The 12,471-nt window shown below is 33.6% G+C and overlaps 2 protein-coding genes across 2 annotated transcripts; both read right to left on the bottom strand.

The window, feature by feature from the left end:
• Nucleotides 1-202: 202 nt before the first annotated feature.
• On the bottom strand, nt 203-6,139 carry LOAG_04065 (glycosyl hydrolase family 31 protein; the record flags this gene model as incomplete). The annotated part of the gene is made up of 19 exons (XM_020446498.1): nt 203-445; nt 594-742; nt 1,085-1,168; nt 1,459-1,597; nt 1,657-1,798; nt 1,876-1,989; nt 2,063-2,278; nt 2,838-2,992; nt 3,192-3,392; nt 3,473-3,586; nt 3,715-3,798; nt 4,061-4,183; nt 4,377-4,514; nt 4,612-4,773; nt 4,861-5,022; nt 5,122-5,219; nt 5,341-5,483; nt 5,687-5,880; nt 6,029-6,139. The coding sequence occupies 19 exons, from the start codon at nt 6,137-6,139 to the stop codon at nt 203-205; spliced, it is 2,772 nt and encodes a 923-aa protein (XP_020303171.1).
• Nucleotides 6,140-9,705: 3,566 nt separating this feature from the next.
• Nucleotides 9,706-11,359, bottom strand: LOAG_04064 (pre-mRNA cleavage factor; the record flags this gene model as incomplete). Its single annotated transcript, XM_003139601.2, has 6 exons — nt 9,706-10,062; nt 10,179-10,369; nt 10,557-10,646; nt 10,718-10,781; nt 10,884-11,093; nt 11,253-11,359. The coding sequence occupies 6 exons, from the start codon at nt 11,357-11,359 to the stop codon at nt 10,038-10,040; spliced, it is 687 nt and encodes a 228-aa protein (XP_003139649.1). The 3' UTR covers nt 9,706-10,037.
• Between the last annotated feature and the right edge of the window lie 1,112 nt (nt 11,360-12,471).

Here is a 12,471-nt window from a genome sequence, read left to right as displayed (position 1 = left end):
GGCATGGAGATGCAACAGTGGCCAGGATATCTTGTCTATTACGCAAAGTTGAATTCACTGTAGGAAATAACATGGTATTTGCATCACATTGCTTATATCAATAACTATAGTCGTGGTAACTGTTCATGTCCAGAAAGTTATGAAATATCCAATGCTTCATGTACATAGCAAAGTTTATCTTGTATATGCACAAATGATATGATCAGCAATGAACATTGTCACAAAATGCCTTTTGATGAGACCAAGATAATGTTTGCTTTTTTCCATTAGCGATATTCACCAAGTTCTTCTTCACAATCAGTAAACGATTCTTCGACCTATCGTAATGCGACTTTTGAATGTCTATTTCGATTGGCATGTCGTTGAGCCATACCTCACTCAGTTTGGGATTATAACGATAACCGATGATATCCAAAACATCTAATTTAGGCACTACCAATCCTATCTGTAATTGAATTTATGCAACTAGCAATTATTACGGACTCCATTAATTGTCATTTTATAGTTACGTTGGGCGGTGAAGCTGACTTTTCTGTTTTGCTTCCCACGCTGTATCATTTCCCTTCAAACTAAAAAAGTAAAAAAATGCTAACAGCAGTATGGTTTGGAGTGATATATAAAGTAGCCCTGTCAGCAATGAGTACAAATTCGAATAACCAATGGAAATAATTGTAAACCGTGAAATCTTCCACAATACTTTCACCATCGTCCCAATACAGCATACCAGTTGATTTACTCGGACCTGAAATATAATTCCGATTAAGAAAGTTTCGACTATAGCTAACACAATGAAAAGACGAATCAGAATAACGTAGCATCAGTTCATTTCATTGCTTTAAACTTTATTATATAAATAAACCTTGTTTGCGCTACAGTGAAGATGCAGCTGTCTCCCTTTTATTTCCAATGCATTAAAGCACTGTTTGGTTAGAAGTATTTAAAGATTCAGCAAGCAGTCGTCAAAAATGGTAACCTTTTAAATTCTCTCACTAGCTCTACTACGCCATAGATTTTGAATCTGTCCTAATTTACAATAGCGTATTATATGTTTAGGAGCAAAATTTAATGAAATTAAATTTCTTGCCAACTGTAATGAGCAATTCGAAAGGATTATTTCTTGAAAGAGTGGTCGTCATATTTGGTTGCTGTCGTGGTATCACAACACCCCCTGAAATGAAAAACAAATTCATTAATCCTTATTATATTGAAAAATACTGTTTCCCACAAATCTTTTTTCATTTTTTTTTGTCTCGAAAAAAAGTAATAAAGGATGGAATGAAAAATACTTCGTTTTTCTCAGCTGTTAGAATGGAGAAGAAAGAAAATAAGCAAAAGCATTTGTGGAAATTTCGGATTAGGGGGGATGAAAATTAGAAAATGAAAGAATAGTCCTCATGATTTGTAACTCATGGCAAGAATTAACTTCGTGGTTTTCTCAAAACTTCCGGGAAATCACACCTTTAACAAAAACAGGGATGAGTTCATCCTTCGGTGCTCTGAATTTACTATGGCCTGGTTTTACCAGCGCACCATAGTCAAATTCTCGAAGAGAATACCATATTGTCGAGGGCAAATAACCAGATACAGATGTAGCACCCTGTAAGATTGATTAAATTTCAGTTTACTGCTCTGGTTTCAATGATTGTTAGAACTTACTTCTTGGTATACAGGCAAAATCATTATTGCACTTCCCCACATAAATTGTTCCCCGAGATCATGGGTTTCTGGATCAGAAGTAAATTCAAAAAAAACTGGTCGGACGACGGTGCCTCCATGCAATGAAACATCGAACAGTAAGCTGAAAAATGAATTACATTGAAATAACTGGATATTTTATAATAAAACAACAGGAATTAACAAAAAGCAAAAAAAGACCTGTAGAGATATGGAAGGTAGTAATATCGGAAAAGGTTAGCTTCTTTAGTGGCCTTTGCGACATCTGGCCATCGAGATGGATCTTGACTTGTTTTGCCTTTTTCATTGTGATTTCTGGAAAATGATGGTTTTAAGTTATTTTTTAAAGTCTTGACCCTTGGTTTTTCGAAATTTGCCGAAGTCCAACCTTGAAAAAGGATAAAATGCCCCGAGTTGTTGCCAGCGCAAACACAATTCCTCGCTTGTTTCACCATTGAAACCGCAAATATCTGCCCCGATGTATGGTATACCAAATAAATTAAATTCTTGAATACCAATAATCGAAACTCTCAAGTCTATCCAACGAGCACTGTTGTCGCCGAGCCAATGGCCACCATAATGGCCCGACGAAACAAATGTAGACCTAATATGTGGACTCATTATCCAAGTTCATCAGTTAGTTACTTCACCTTATTACGGAAGGTTTTGTTTTGAAAGGTTTTCAGAGGCCACCATTTCATTAAACATCTACTTAATCATTTATTGACACAACTCAGCATGCAATCCACAGAGCAACATAGTTTATGGACAAATTTATGCAGTGGCCTGCGTAGTTCATCCACAAAAATTCAAAGAGTTTTTTTATCAAATTTTCATGAATCATAACACTGAGTGAGTAATCAAGGTTAATCGACCTCGATTTCCTTTATCATTAAGTGCTAACAAACTTTTCCGAGCTATAGAGCTCAATTACGGCTTTAGAACATCGAGTATTACAAATAAAGACCGTTAAACTATAAATCATTAGCCTGCAAAATCAAATATTTTCATTTTAAAATTGATTTACTCTTTTCAAATGCATTTTAAAAGTCAGATTAAGAGTAGTCTTCCTCATTCTTTATCCTTTTTCTTTGCTACCTCAAATAATTGACTCTGTACTACTTAAAATCAATCCTCGAGCTCCAGTGAAAGATTAAACGAACCTGGATATAACTACGCCTCGTTTTCCTGTTGCAGCATGCTGCGCCTTCTGAGTTGCTATCGTTTCTGCTAATCCATACAGATTTTTCGTATTATAAATTCTCTGAGTCCCTCTGTTTGTCATCCCAGACATACACACAGTTTTGTTTGATAAATGCTGAAATAGCACCGATCTCTAAGTTCGTGAATTTTTGACAGATATTTTATAAATTTTGACAAACTTTGCAAGATTAGTCATTGTAATTTGAAAAAAAAAAAGTGCGAAATTAATCACAGTAATTTGGGCATATATAGCATCATGTCTTTGGAATAACGAAAAATGACAAAAAAAAAAAAAAAAAGGTAAAAAAACATGCAGCTTCAGCAAAATTGTAAGCGTAAGAGTTCCAGGTTTCGTAAGACGGGTTGTCATATTTTGATGCCGTACCACTAAGAGGACATTTAAGCGGCATTATCCTTGCTGGTCTTTCCGGGTCGTCGAAATAAAATGGATGATATTCGTTGGTGCCAAAAGCAGCAGGCTCATTCATGTCGATCCAGATACCGTCAAACGGAAGCTCAAAATATTTTTTAATTAATTCAATAAAGTAATAAAGAACAGCGTTCAGTTTTTGACAAGATTAAAAAAGTTATTAACCATTTGATGGAAAAGCTTGAATTCTTCAATCCACCATTCTGTTGTCAACGGTTCTGGATCGAGAAAATCGGGAAAAGCAACATGCCAATCTGGCCAAACGACCGAAAGCATTATCTAAATACGAAATTAATTCGACAACGTGCATTGGCAATTTAAGTGACGCAAATTTAATTGCGTTTTGAAATCAGGTATGACGCAGGAAATCGATAATCCAAAGTTAGAAATTCATTCAGGAAACTAACCTTCGTCCCTTTTGTTAACGGATATTTGTTTTGGATCTCATGCTGTACTTGATCATAATTTTCCCATTCTATAAAGCTGACATTCTAAAATCAAAAAATTTGAGATTCAAATACCGAATGCTTTTTAACAACATAGATGTTATTCACCTTTTAATTTTTAAGAGAAAAATAACACTGAAATCTGTTCGCCAGAATAAACTAAAATACTATCATTGAAAGTCTCGCTACTTTCGTGCTCCTCAATAAGGTAATTAAGAGTTGCCTCAAAAGTACAATAGCATTATTATACAATGAGTAAAAAATTCCTACAACAGGATTGTAGGCGTAAATCGAATTGCGAGCTCACTTTTTCAATTGCTCTATGAAAGCTGGAATAATTAACTTGCACTGCAGGATCGAAAATGAGCACCAAATGCATACCATTTTTATGTAATTCATCAGCGTACCTTTTAAAATCTGACCAATGTTCCTAAATTATTATTACAATCAGCAAGATATTTCAGGAGTAGCTATGATGATAAGTACGATTTTGATGAATTGCACTGCAAACATAATTACAGTTTACGACCTTTTAGAATGTAACCATTCTTTGCTCTGTTTAATGTTTAAAAAAAGCTTATGAAAGAAGTGAAATATTAAAATAATCAATTTGAAAATTATACTTTTCCGATGGTAAAATCTTTGTATCGTTCCATGTAATCGATGTCTGCATATGCAACATCAATTGGTATGCTGGCATTTTGAATTCTTTCAATTGTCTCCTTCATTTCAACCAAACTTTTGAAACCATACCGACAAAACTAGAGTTTTATTATTTTTATTAATCTTGAAAGAAATCGCAAATTTCCAATGAATTACTAAATGCAGAAAACATGATAATTTAGAAAGATAGCATACCTGAAATCCAAGTGCGAAATAAGGTGGAAGAAATGGTCGGCCAATATATTCAAGATATTGCTGTATAACTTGCTCTGGTTTCGGTCCTGGGAAAAATGTCACATCAAGTATTCCACCAATAGTACGATATATTAGATGAGGGCCAGGTCCTGTTGTTATTTCCTGAACAACATTACTTTTCATTTCAAGTTCTCATCTTACAGTAAATCAGATCAACCACAGCAAACTTGCTATGATAAATATTTTTACCTGTGGATTACTATTCCAAATAAGTACACCATGTGCATTATTGTCCTTCTCCAAACCAAGATAAAATGGATGCACTCCGTACAAATTGCGATATGGGTTCTCCGGATCAGGTGGCTGGTCTCTTGCAAACATTGGCCACGTTGCATATTTCGTAAATTTATGCTAAATATGCAAGAAGAGCTTTCAAGTAGAGCAAATATGATAAATTTAGCTAATATAACACAACTTATCAAAAGAAAAGTCCTTCCTGCGAATGTTTACCTTCAAATTTTGATGAACATGCTCACCGAACCCATAAATTTTATCAGTTGGTAAAAACGTTGCAATTTGAATATATTGGTCAGCGAAAAGTAAGCCACCTAAAATGCACTTTAAATTTGCAATCACTGTAGAACTTAAATATGTTGAAGACGAAAGTTTATTTTGTCAAATGACAACATCTTTTTTTGCTATTCCATTATAAGAAGTTTTCGAAAATACCAATTGAGGTATCCCAAATCAATTGTCCTGTAGTCATACGACGAATTCGAAGTATAAAAAGCTCAGATACATTAGGAATTTCAGTTACAAAATGCTGTTCGGATGTCCTGCAGGCTCTTGGTAAAGGCACCATTGGCTCGTATCTGATATAATAATATTTAGAGGATTTAATTTGATATAATATTAAAGTAATCAAAAAGAGGAATGATAGCTGGGTAAAAGTAATCATCACAAACTAAAGTTACTCATGTCCTTGTAAATTATGGAATACTAATAAAATAAGAGCTGAAAAGACTGTGGGTCATTTGGGCTGATATTTTAAATGTGTTAATCAAATTACTCCTACCTTCCTTCAACACCAATTCGTACATTTAACAGTGAGTGAGAATTCGTAATTTGTACTCCAATTTCCGTTATGTCAGTATCGTAAGGGTTTAATGCTCCATCTCTTGATTTTTGCAATTTTAACGATACGTTAGATTTTTGGACGATTATGTATCCTGTATCAGGTGGTAAGTAGCAAGCTGGAACAGTTGTATCCTAAAACATTACTTTTGTAAAAAAGTTATCTAGTTCAAACCACTTCCAATACTGTTTACTGTAAGTGGATACAACTGTTTAAGGTTATTTCATTTAAGGTTATTAATATTTAAATTTAATAAGTACTTCAAACGTATTGCAAACATACGGAATAATGTCCATCATCCCAAATGCATTTATGAAATAAGCATGTAGCTTTATCAGCTCCTGGCTTTGGCAAGCAATCAATTCGTCGATCTGATGGTACTTGTTTAACCATACTATGGATTCCATTTAAAGTTATTAAGTGGAGAATGATTATTATCATTATTTAAAATTCTCATGAAAGGTTACGGCTTTCTTCTTCCACCTGAAACATGATAAAGCATTGTGGAAAAGTTGTAGGAATTTTTTGCAAAATTAACTGAAGATGCAATGTTATTCTAATGAATCGGTATATGGCGATGCGCTCATGTATCTGTCACCGCTTCGAGATTATCATTCATATTAATTATGGTGATTAAGAATTCCATCATCCACCTATTCAATAGCAAGATATGATCATTGTCCAAGAGGTTAAAATTAGATTTTTCAGCTAAAAATTTGCTTTATCATGGAACTACAATTGCTTATTATCACTAGTTCATCATTTCTAGAACTAATATTTTCTTGACATATGTATTAAAGGTCATAATTTGGAATAAAACAAACAGAGAAATAAAAATGACTGAAACACTTTCTTGACGAAAGACATCTGTTCAATGGTCTTTCCAATGCTGTGTAAACAAGAGAGAGCGAGATATCAATTCCTGATCAGAAGGCTATCGCACCTCCCTTCAGCTTTGAACTGCTAGGCTTCCCGAACTCCTAGTGACATCAGCTATGAGCGAAAAAATTTACTAAGTCAATATCTGAGGTTTTGTATTCATTTATTTGCTGGCAGACTGCATTTACAGAAATATAAAGACCTAATTCACTTGATTCCAAAAAATAAAAATAAAAAAACGAAATTGCAGAAACACCATCCCGTTGCTAACCTCCCAAAATTTTTGTGATTTATCTCAATTAAGCTTTCAGAATTCGTCTGTTTCTGAAAATGACTGATTTTGAGAGATTTATTATGACGCGAAACAGAATACATAATTTTTCGCTGCTGTGATGGAATATGTTATAATGAATAACAAACTTTGCGTTTAATGTAGCTAAAATGACAATATTCGTTATCATTAATGGCACGGAGAAAAGGAATAGAAATTGTGGTCAGATAAGTGTTTGACAAAGATTATCGACTATAACATCTATTAAGTAGTATAGTAAATATAGAAATAATTATCCGAACTTATTAAACTCCAACAGAGGATGACTTTTGCGACTTGGAAACTCTGTGTACCTTACAAAAGTAAATAAGAATTAAGAAACAAAAGAATTCGATATGGTGAAGTAAATTGGTTGCTAATTGATAATACTGTTTGATTCCAACAATTTTTGCTGTGTAAATCGATCCTTCTTCCGTAATCATTGTGTACGATAGCATTACAACTAACATTACACATTTTTCTAGTTACGAGGCTAAAAAAAAAGAAAAAAATATCTGAAGGCATATCTTTTGCTCAAAAGTATTCCTCTGAAAGTCCATTAATAACTCACATCTTTAAAAAATTCAAAAGCTGAACTGTCTCAAAAATCAATAAATTTTTTATATGTAAGGTGTAATATATTGAATGAAAGTGATTCAACTTAAATAGTTAAATATGCTTAGCATGCAAAGTTTTTAGATGTCGTATAACTTGTAGGATGCAAGCACAAAGGGCTGAAAAGTACTTGAAATCAATCTGCATGCTTTTTTGGGCTCTTCAGTTCTTATTACTAAATCGACTGATAAATGACTACAAACATTTTTCTCAAATAACTTCCCAGCAAGAAATTTTGGATTGTTGCGGTTGGGCAAAACAACAGTTAAGCCAAGAGAGTAGTCGAAAGATGGTACACGCTAGCGATGATAAGAAACTTGACATTTGGGTTTAAATCAACTATGTGCATGTGCATCAATAAGTGAAATAATATATAAATGTAAATGTGTTCATAGTGATCAGTATCTATGATATCCTTTCATCAAAGAAGTTGACGTCATTTTTTACAATTTCAAATGTTTGGAACTGCATCTTAATTGGATGAATCTATCTCATCTGAAGTAAAGCAATAAATTTAAGATAAAGCAATTAAATAATCAACCTTATTAAAAATGCAAAGACTTCGCCATTCAGTCACTGAAAATTTGATTATAGAAAATATTTCAAATAAATTATGCAATCATATACAATTCACGCATTTTAAAATTTTGTTTAAGGTAGTGGTTCCTAATCGATGGATTGCGAGCATTAAAATTTGAACTTCAAGGCTATTTGCATTATAAAGTTAATCCAAATTTAACCAACACGTTGAAAGTTTTGATTAAAGTATATTCTAAATTGAGGGAATTTGTTATTTTTGAATCTTGTGATCTATGCTGCAAATGAAAAAGCCAAAGTAGTCCTGGTCAAGAGAAGATTGGGAACCATAAGTTTAAGAAAGCTGTTCAACGACCAATTGAATATTTCCTTAACGAATTGCTAGAATAGCTGAACAGAAGGGCAGAAAATACCATATACAGACCAGTTATGATTGCATGACAATATTCAATTCATCTATGGTAATCACATTACTGCTTTTATATTATCTTTCGGACTAACATCGACTCTTTTCAACAAAATGCTATTTGAAACTGTATTGGCAGAAATCCAGCCTGGTTGATTATTCAGCTAATACATAATAACTTAAGAACTTGAACTTGCCTTGATTACACAAGCAAGTAGATTTCTGAATTGAAACAGATTAAAACAGATTAACAGTAAATCGAGTATAAAAGTTTTACCCGTTGAAAATGTGCTATCCCTAATCGGTTCTTCATTAAGTTTTAGAGCTTTGAGACAAGTTTTCGAAATGTCGCTTACTAATAACTTCCACTAATCTTAAAAGACGTGATCGCATAAAAACTTGAGTTTTGAAAAATATGAACTTTGATACTACTTTCGCGTGTTGTGCTTCACATTTTTTTACGTATTATGCTTTCAGAAAAAAAAAATTTTAATGATGCTACTGATGGTATCAATAGCATCATTCAAACAACCATCTGATATAGAGATCGCAACCTCTGAGATTATGAGCTTCAGAAACTACTAGAGGTTGAAAACAAACATCGACGGTTTCCGAATTTATAAACCGAACGATTGTTCAACAAAGATTAGGGTGTAAAACAATCAAAACACCCAGTTTAACAGCTTTTTCGTATGGAACCGTAACATGATCTGCCAATAAAACCCATTTAGAAGACGATTAGGAAGTGGAAAAATAGATGAAAGCACAGAACATATGTAATTTAGGCTAGCGGCTTATTATTTCACATTGTTTATTGAATCATGGAAATATGGTAGTAGGATACATGTATCGTTATGCAACCACTTTTTTGCAGAAAATATCACATATTTTGTTATCAATATCCATAACTGTCTGATCAAACTTTTCAAAAATGCAAAATGTAATTGAAGAATAACGAAATGATTGTTCATCTGATATGTTATTTGAGATGTTTAATATATACCGAGTTAACTTCTTTTTTTTTTTTTTACTATAAGCATAGGTAAGATATTAATCACCATTAAAAAAAGTGGAACTGATATAAGTCAAGTTCAAAGCACCGACTTACAGACCTGCCCAATGCAATGTAATAGCTCTAGGTTTTGGTGATAAATATTCGCTGACGATGGCTAGTAAAAAAAGAAAACATAAGAAATTTCAGAAATTTAATGATGCATATGGTTCTCACAAAATGAAACAGATTATCACAGGTTACATCGATGTTTTCATAATCAATATTCTTTAGGCTAACCCATAACAATTATCACAGAATATTACTGGAAAACACATTCCGCACTGATAAATTTAGAGACTATCAATAAAGTACAGACTCATAAATGAAACTTTAAAGAAAACAGGATGATTCCGCGAAAAAATATACAAACAAGATATTTAGAATGGTCACTATAAAATGTAACCAGAAAACTTTGATTGCCGAATAACTGATCACCTTTCTTGTAATTACATATTTTGTTGGCATCGGTGAATTGTTGTCAAAACCAACATCAAGGATAGTAGAGATAATTAAATCTAGAATTCGAACATATTAAGAAGTTATTACGATTATTTTGCCAAACCTGTTAAATCGTTCCAGTAAACGATGATTTAGCGTAATAAAGAGAATAAACTGAAAAGGAAGAACTAACCGGCCAAGAACATGCGGTAGACTTGCAATGATAGGTCCATAGCCATTTACATTATCGTAGATTTCAAAGACAGGAGCAGCCACCAATGTATTATTCTTCGCAATTGTGAATGTTGCTTTCTTAGGAAGCTCCACGACGAACACTCTTATCATCTCTTTTGGTTTAGTGATATGTGAAGGAATATAAGGATACTAAACAGGAGCTTTTAAAGCTACTATATATATATATATATATGGAAAGATTATGATCCAGAATTCAAAGAAAAAGAAACAAAATTGGGAATCAAGATTGGGGTGCGGTAACATCCACAACTGTAGATTTCATTTCAGACTTCATTCACTGTTCCTTTAAGACACAGGTTCCTGGGAAATGACTTACAATGGGTGCTTCAAAATTGGGACGCCACCATTTTGCAGCAATATGTTGTATTTGGCAAACTGCGTCTACAGCATCTTCAAATCCCAAAACCTGGAAAAATAGATGAATAAACACTTGCCATGCCGTACTGGAACATACGTGAGAAATAAACTTAGTTGTACCTCGGCCATCAATCGTTTCATTCCAGCAATTTCATCTTCGCCATGGTATAATGTCACCTCTGGTCTATAAGTTAAAACATATGTGAATTCCGTTGAATTTTCTTCAAATAATAATTAAGTTGTTGAACATAAAGTCTGGGTTCCTGAGAAAAAAAGCAAAACATACAACTTCGACGACTGCATCTGACCAACTCCATTTTTTAAGAGCAATACGTGAATGATAGAATTTTGGTGACCTAGTAGAACACCTTGCACTGTGCGAACCATGCCATCATTTTCATACTCTTGTCGCAGTTTCAGAGATTGCTTATAGTCGAATATTCGTGGAGGATCCTCATAATCATTGCTTCGTACAGAGTAATTAGTCAAGGGATACCTAGAAAGATAATGTATCACTAAGCCATCAGTATTTATTTTGCGCAAAACGAGAGAACGTTGTGAAGTTATTATTATAAGACTTTTTCTTCAGTACTAAACCATAATTCTGACTAATAAGGTTCATAATGCATTGGTCGAGTTCCTGTTGTCAACTTACAATCTAATAACGCTACTCATGCTTCGGCGCTCACGTTTGCACGAACATAGTTGCGATTCGCCTACACTAGATGCTGTTGAGGACCCAGGCAATGTCACGGTAGTCATCATGAAGCATTCAAAGGAAGCAATACCAACTACGACTGGTAAACGACCTTTCGACAATTCAAGCAACCGCTACAGAAAAGAAAGGGAAATTTTTTAATTTTTTATACTTATAAAACTAAAAGTGATGCAAAAAATTATTTACATAATTCATTTGCCTGTGTCCTCTCTTCATGTCTATAGACAAGCAACAAATTTAAAGTTACAATGTTTTACAGATGCCATTGAACAAAGATAAATCCTTTCTTTTAAGAAGCATTAGAGATTCCTCTTGAATTAAAACTCTTGTGTAGTATCAGAATTATAATTATTTCCTTCGTCAAAAATCAGCGGTTGTAACGATTAGAAATTATGGGATGCTGATTTTTCAAACCTTATTTTAATCAACGAAAGAAAAAGATTTGGAAATAACATCGAAATGGTTTCGTCGAAAATATAATTCCAAAATGCTGAAGCAAGGAATGAAGGGAAAGTTTCACTTGTAATATAACTTCAAAAGTTATAATAGTAAATTGTGAAAGCAAACATCAAACATGCATACTGATTAAATATATGGCAAATGACAGTTAATCGAAGGCCTACACAGATTCCAAACCGCATAGGTGCAAAATGCATATTAAGGCTCATAAAAACCAGTAATAAAGTTCGTAAAGTGCTGGTCGGCCGAATTCGCAATGCAGCTTGCTAACGGTGAGGAAGTGTAGGCTGAGTGCTGAAGGTTGTACTGGACTGGAGAGGGTATTCAGGATATCACGACTCTAAGGTTCAGTACCTTAAATTCATCAAACGTTAACGGACAGCAGAGCAATATTAGCTTTCGACAATCTTTTTTCTCCTTCAATTTAAATTATGTGGAAGATTTGCAACTATAAATTATGATATTACCGTTTGACAGTTCTCCATTCTCTATACTTTCTTGACACCAGCACTGCTTAATTGGTGTATTTGACAATGAAAAGCATTATTTATGAAATTGGCTAAAAGAATACTGCTATTTGGTAAACGAAATTTCAATCCCATAGAAACTGTTTGCCTTTAATGAGTAATAGCATCGTCGTAGATGATGCATTTACTGCCTACAGTAAAAGAAATTTATAATCAAGGTATGATGCTGT

The sequence above is a fragment of the Loa loa genome (genome assembly GCF_000183805.2).
Source record: "Loa loa unplaced genomic scaffold supercont3.102, whole genome shotgun sequence".
In the NCBI taxonomy this organism is placed as follows: Eukaryota; Metazoa; Nematoda; class Chromadorea; order Rhabditida; family Onchocercidae; genus Loa; species Loa loa.
The sequence above is the reverse complement of the archived record's forward strand: the minus strand, read 5'-3'. Positions and strand labels throughout refer to the sequence as shown.